Raw genomic sequence first — 7,652 nt, 5'->3', positions numbered from 1 at the left:
ATCATGATATTTATATAAAACAAACATTATCATTATACTTATAATTAAAGCATTAAATTAATATTTACTGAGGTACACAAACTTTAATGCATGTTTCATTAGAGTTTCTTGTATTCAGCCAAATAAAACGTTTCCCTTTTTTCTTATATATATAATTTAATGTTCCATTGCTGTGTACAGTTCATAACCCTTCACAAACTGTGCAAAAGAATACACCTTTTCTGCCCCCACTTCATGTAAACAACAGAATATATATAGGTATTGTTTTTGGATCAATTCAAGTATCTCTTTGAGTCCAGAATCAAGCTTCATGGATTCTTCTTCAATCTCTCTCACTGTATAAAAACTCTCAGAGTTAACATTCTTGGTTGTTCTGAACTGTTCCAAGCTTATTCTGAATTTGTCTCATCACAATGAAGAACAAGGAGCAACAGGGCAAAGGTGATGGCAAAGGTGCAGGATCATATCTGAACCTTTTTTTTGCTCAACTAGACCTTCTCAACTTCTTTGGTCATGTTCTAGTTTTTGGCATTGGTTTACTCATTGGAATCACACTCACTTTCTTTGTGAAGAATTTCTCCTTCATCAACTTTCAAATCCAGCAATTCTCCCTCCCATCCAACACCCTCAAACCACCACCTTTCTCTCCAATCTCCTCCAACATCTCATTGCCAATACCAGACATCAAAACAAAGAATGAATCTCACTGTTTTGAAGGATTAGTCATTGATTCTGGAAAGAAAAACACCTCATCTTCATCCCAGAAGGATAACCAAACCATACCTTCTTCTAATTCCACCTTGGTCACAAAGGTGGTGAATTTCACCAGGGTTGGATTGAGTGAGTTCTTGAAGCCCCCCATGGCCATGCATGACATGAGTGATGAAGAGTTGTTGTGGAAAGCCTCCATGGTTCCCATGATTCACAAACTCCCATTCAAACAGACCCCAAAGGTTGCATTCATGTTTTTGACAAAAGGGTCTGTGCTGTTGGCTCCTCTGTGGGAGAGATTCTTCAAAGGAAATGAAGGGTTGTATTCCATCTATGTCCATTCCTACCCTTCTTCCAATGAAACAGTGCCTAAAAACTCTGTCTTTCATGGCCGCAATGTCCCTAGCAAGGTCAGTTTCTGCATTCCACCTTTTATAACTGTTAAGAGATGAAAAGTTTTATGATATATTGACAATTTCTACAGTCTACAACTCCATTTTTCTTATCTAAAATTTCAGTTTTTTTTATGAAATGATGAAAATACACTTTTTCTATGAATCAGAGATTGTGTAGGATGAAGTTGTTATCTGATGGATTTGTTAATGTATCATTCTTAACTAGTACCTGGTTGTCTGTTTTTGTTTTTCTTGCAGTCTCTTCACATTTCTACTGAACAAAAATGACAAAGAATTGTTAAAGTGAAAGAGAAATTAACATTATTTTTTTAATAGTTGTATTAACATTATATGGTGATTATAGTTTAAAACAAGTAAGGAAGATTAATTCAACAATGTATCAAGATTGGCATGAACTTTTCTTTTATCTTTCTTAGTTATTTCCCCTTTTTATTCCTATTTCATTAAGAATCCGTGTTTTCCAGCTATATGTGATCAAGTAGAGTTTTGAAATTAGCAAAACAATTAAATAGATAATTAATTTTCTCATCCTAAAATGGTTCTTAAATGATATTTACCATTTCTGCAAGAACCATAATCCTATAATTGATTTTTCCCAAAAGCAGTAAAAGATGCAACTTTTCCAGTTTCATTCACCATATCACCTTTTCGGATTCCATTGCTGACTTTTACAAATTTTAAGTTACTCAATTACTCGAGTTCATAATAAAATTAAGAATGATTTATAATTTTAGCTTTTTTAATCATTTTAAAATTTTCTAAAATATCAAATTTAGTATTTGTCCACACACTTGTGTTATTATCTTGACAAGGTTACTTGTATTTAGCTACTAGTGCACTTGATCTTTTAGGGAAATACCTGTTACAAATTATTTTAGGAAACTGCTAACTTGTGAAACACTTGTCTGCATGAACAAGTGGACACTTTGTAACGTGTGATTAAGTTTCTATAGTTGCACACATTATTATGAATTTTCTGCAAGATTGCTTGTAAGAAGAGTTTTGATGAAAGAACAAAACTTCAGCTAAAAGGCTGAAAAGATCACTACCAATACCTTTAAATAAGATCTTTTGAGACATCTTATGCTTTTTTCAGCACATTATTTTTTCCAATGAACTTCAATGTTTAAGTTCAAACTCTTTAACAATTCCAATTTCTTCATGGTTAGCTAGTTATCCATGTTTTTTGTCTGTATTTTGTATCAATACTATATAACATGGGAGGTAAATAAATTTTACAAAACTGAACAGTGTATAAGGTCCACTGAATCTGTTGAATGTTCATTTTTGTTTCTGTTTTTTGGTTGCTTCCTGAATTGGACAGTCAATACAAACTGGTCATACTTTTCTTTGATTCCACTCCTTTTGCACTTCCAAGAAAATTCTATTCTTTTCTATTTCAAGAACCAATTATTCAACCCCCCATCAGACTTTTCTTTTCACAATTCCTTTCTTCATGTACCCAGTCTCTAGCATGAGAAAAAGAATCTGAGCTCAGAATAAATGCACCTTTCTGCTATTTCATTTATGTTTAGATGGTAAACACAACATGAACAACTTTAGAAAACCCATATACACTATTATCTACTTTCATGCAGAAGAATTTGATCTTTAAGCTTTGCAAAACATGCAGATTTAACCCTTCATCTCTAAGAATTCATTCTAAAAGTTAGAAAAAGTTAGAAATGACAAATTTATATACTTTTTGAATTTGAAAACCAAATTTATGAAGACAAAACATGCATTAGCAACCCTTTTGTTTGGTGGACTGAGAATTTCAATCATTGGACTTAAAGCATGTCCCAAAATTCATAATCTGATATGATACTGTGCTGTGAAAATGATGCAGGAAGTGAGGTGGGGTGAGAACAGCATGATAGAAGCAGAGAGACGCTTATTAGCCAATGCACTCCTTGATTTCAGCAACCAACGTTTTGTACTACTCTCAGAGTCATGCATCCCTTTGTTCAACTTCTCCACCATCTACACTTATCTAATGAACTCAACAAAGACCTTTGTGGAGGCCTATGATCTGCCAGGGGAAGTGGGGCGTGGCAGGTACAGGACCCAAATGAGGCCTCAGATTAGGCTCTCCCAATGGAGAAAAGGGTCTCAATGGTTCCAAATAGACCGTTTTCTTGCCCTTCAAACAGTCTCTGACTACCACTACTTCCCAGTGTTCTTAAAGTACTGCAACCCCAATTGCTACAGTGATGAACACTACTTGCCCACATTTGTCAGCATCAAGTTTTGGAAGAGGAACTCCAATAGGACCTTGACATGGGTTGATTGGGCAAAGGGTGGTGCTCATCCTTCAAGGTATTACAGAAATGATGTGAACAATGAGTTTTTGAACAAGCTGAGGTTTGGAACATCATGTGACTACAATGGTCACACCACCAACATTTGTCATTTGTTTGCAAGGAAATTCACCACTCATGCTTTGGATAGATTGCTCAGATTTGCTCCAAAGCTCATGCAATTCAATTGATTTCTCTCTCCATATTCTTCTTTTTTGTCTGTTCATATTCATTTCTGTTTTCTTATATATTTTTTGGGTTGAACATACACATACTCACATTCAAGTACTCAATTCAGGGGTACCAAGAATTTGACCCTTTCTTTTCTTCTATTCATTAATGTTATTTTATATTTCTTCACATATTACTGATTTTTTTCCCAATAAAGTTTTGTAAACTTAATCTACTGTATACTAATTTGCAATAAAACCATTGAATTGATTAATTTTATATGCTACTACAAATTCTTAAGTGTTATAAGATTAAAAATTGGATATATGATATCAATATACATATATATATATATATGTATAATATGAAAATTAAATGAATTTATTAAATTGAATATTAAAGCTCTGATCGTATATATAATAGATATTAAGTGAAAAGTAAACTACCATATGAAAATGAAAAATGTTCTTAAGAATACATGTGCCTTATGTTTAGACATAAAAATGTAGTAAATTATAATTATAATACCCTACATTATTAGCATCTGAAAGGTAAAATTGTTATTTTAAAAATTATAGAGTTACAGTTAGAAATTTGAGGGTGCATGAAGAAAAAATTGTATTTGACCAGATCTTTGTAGTAAAGTTTTGGGCCAAAATCTGGGACAGTCCACTTATTAAAACAACACTTCTTTTGTACCAATTCGAATCTGCATTCTATCATCTTTCAAATTTTCAAAAATGACCTTCTATCGTAGATTTGAAAATTTAAAATTCAAAAAATATAATTCGAAAATTTAAAAAATAAATCTGGAATACAAAACATACAGTTTGGAAAAAAAATTCTAAAAGACAAACTAAATCCTAAATCCTAAAATATATTTTGAAAAAGAATTTCCAGAATTCAAAAATATGTTTCAAACATTTAAATTTAAAATTATATTTTAGAAAAGGGATTCAGAAGTATTTTTTTTATCCGCATCCCTAATCACATAAAGACATGTTTGATTAATTAAAGAAGCAACTAAACTAATAAAAATTATCAATAAATCAAATAAAGACAAAAGATTCAACAAGTAAGAAAAGTTTGGCAACCGAATAGTAAAGATTTCCAATAAGTTAGAAGTTTGTAGGTCAATGTCCACCATTGTACTCTACATCAATAATGTAATTTACTTTTATGAGATTTTAAATTTTAATATAATTATTATATTATTAGTATTTGGTTGTTAAGTGGATTTTTTTAAGGAGTGTAGCATTCTTTTTTGTTTACTTTATATATATAAAGAATATCTTTGAAGAAAAGAGGCACAACCTTCAATTATTAAAAATCCTTGTATAAAAGTATTATCTCTATAGTTATATATATTCAACTTTCAAGTTTTATTAGTACTCTAACTTTTTTTAAGCTCTTTTTTATAATCTTCAAACTTTTTACTTTGTTTATTTACTAAATACCCTAATCTAGCTTTTCTTATTATTGATTTTCTTTTAAAATTATTAAATTAGTGTAATTATTAAAAAAAAATTAATAGAAGGTGATTGTATTTTATAAATATGATTTTATTTTATTTTATTCTTATGATGATTTATATCAGGCTTAAATATATTTTGAATTTTGAATCTTTATAAAATTCATTAAGTTTTGATTTTACTTATGTTGCTTTTGAAATAGTTGTTTAGCCCTTGTAATAAAAGGCATGAATTATTTTGTATCATATTTTTCTTTGATTTTGATATCTAAAGATTGTTAGATGACTATTTTTAGTTCTTAATATTTCTTTTAAGATAGATAATAAATTATACAAATTTTAAGAACTTCAGGTGTCACATGTCAACGTTATATTACAATATTAATATTTCGCATTAAAAATAAATAATCTTTTACTCTTTTTTTCAACATAAATAAGTAATTAAATTAGTGTAACACAATACCATAAAGACTAAAATTGATAAAAAAAAATTTCATTTTAGAGAGATTAAAATCAAATCTCACTCGCCAAACTAAAAACACATTAAATCCTTTGTATTAACAACTATAGTTAAAAATTAAACCAACAAAAACGTAGAAATCGCACTACAAGTTTTAATAAGGGTTTTAAAATCTACTGCACACATTTTGAAGTAACTTGAGAGCAAAGTTTAAAAAATTAAAGTTAAATGGAGTTTGAACATGTTTACAATCAAACTTATACCAATGATCAAATTTGATCAATTCTAGTTCACACACATAATTGATTTGACAAATTAATCAAAGTTTAATAAATGGTCAAACCCTCAGTTAATTATACATGGTTCCACAAATGGTCAACCCCTAAAGAGTTTAATAATTTAATCAAGGTTTACAATGAAATTATTCTTACATTAATTATTAATCAGCAATTCACACAACACGTAAGAAAATTAACCATGCCGCGTTACAGAGGTAGGTTTATTACAACATATTCAACAAGTCCAAACTCAAAGACTACAAGACATAGATTAATGCATAGTTTGACAATGTTTTATAAGCCACAAAAGTTCTACAACGTTACGACGAAAGTACGTTACGACGAAAGTACTTGAAAGCATCTTCAAATTCCTCAGAGCAATTTGAAACACATCAACATCAATGGTCATTATGCTGCAAATTCTTCCACACCATGTTGCTTCATATTTTCTGGGAAACCTCTTAGGGCATTTATGGACCTAAAAGTAGAGGCAACACTAACAGAAAACGTGTTTATCATCGAGTAATTACCCTAGAATTTAGAAATGGAATTAATTAAGTTTTGTGTGTGTGTTTTTTTCTAGTCAAATTGAAGGACACTTGTACCTATAATCTGTCTGTTCTATCACATTTGCATGCTGTTTTGACAAAATTTAATGGCCGGCAACTTTCTTATTCCACTAGATTTGATTGGGAAGTCCAAGCTCATGAGAGACATGGACGTAGGAAGAAGGAAGGAGCCACGAAGCTTCCTATTCCCAAAAACAAATAAATGAACTTTTACAATTCAATGTTTTTAATCCATTTTGTTAGATAACAATTTTCACTGAAAAATATGGTGGACTATTTTAATAGAGTTTTTTTTATTAATTACTTTTTTTTCCTATCTGTAATATTATTAAAAAAAAAAATCATTAAATAGAAATCAATTTTGGAAAAAAAAAATAATTAGTTACTATACTGATTAAATTACATATATTTTAGAAACTAAAAAAAAATTTGATTTCTAAATTAGTTTATATTATTATTAAATGATTTTTTTAAATTGGTATCTAATTAGCTACCAAGGTTTTTGCTACCAAATTTAGAATCTAAATAATTGGTAATTAAAACCTTAATAGTTAATTAGGTACCACCAATTTAGAAACTATTTAACAATAATGAAAACTAATTTTTTTTAGTCTCTAAAATTGTCTCTAATTTAGTCACTATAACAACTAATATTTTTTGTCTTTAGAATTAATTTTTATTTTATAATTTTTTTTATAGTGTATCATACCTTATTTAAAGAGTATGAGTTTACTTTAAGTGACTATTCTCCATTTTTTCACATACCACTCTTCCTCTTATAATATGACTTCAAGTGATAATATTTAAAATTGTAAAGAGTGGATATGAGTATATTTATTATTTATTGATATAAAAAATTTCATATTCATTCACATAAACATTTACTTTTGAAATGAGGATGTGGATAATAAAACACACATCACTTTCATTGCTATGCCTAAGTGTTAGTATGGAACATACAAATACTTTCCAAAAAAAACCAAAAAATTCCACTTCAATATCTCTTTAAAGTTGATAAATTACCAACCAAATATTCACGGGAATACATAATATTCTCACAATGCAACATACCTTGAAATATACGTTGTCCAAGTCTTTCATTTTGTGTAGGGGAGTTAAATTTTGTAACCATTAGTAAGGAAGGTAATTTATTAATTCCAAATTAACAATTATGCATTTTTTTTATAAGAATAAACAAATTAATCTATTATTTTATTTATAAAAATAATTTGAATTGAGAATATTTATTAATTATTAACACTAAAACAATTGGTGT

At 29.2% G+C, this 7,652-nt stretch overlaps 1 protein-coding gene across 1 annotated transcript; it reads left to right on the top strand.

The window, feature by feature from the left end:
- The first annotated feature begins 326 nt into the window (after positions 1-326).
- Positions 327-3,884, top strand: LOC137838000 (glycosyltransferase BC10). Its single transcript, XM_068647198.2, has 2 exons — positions 327-1,121; positions 2,977-3,884. Exons 1-2 carry the CDS (start codon positions 414-416, stop codon positions 3,616-3,618), a joined length of 1,350 nt encoding a protein of 449 aa, XP_068503299.2. The 5' UTR covers positions 327-413; the 3' UTR covers positions 3,619-3,884.
- Positions 3,885-7,652: the final 3,768 nt, after the last annotated feature.

Source organism: Phaseolus vulgaris, chromosome 4, assembly GCF_051622355.1.
Source record: "Phaseolus vulgaris cultivar YP4 chromosome 4, ASM5162235v1, whole genome shotgun sequence".
In the NCBI taxonomy this organism is placed as follows: domain Eukaryota; kingdom Viridiplantae; phylum Streptophyta; class Magnoliopsida; order Fabales; family Fabaceae; genus Phaseolus; species Phaseolus vulgaris.
The sequence above is the reverse complement of the archived record's forward strand: the minus strand, read 5'-3'. Positions and strand labels throughout refer to the sequence as shown.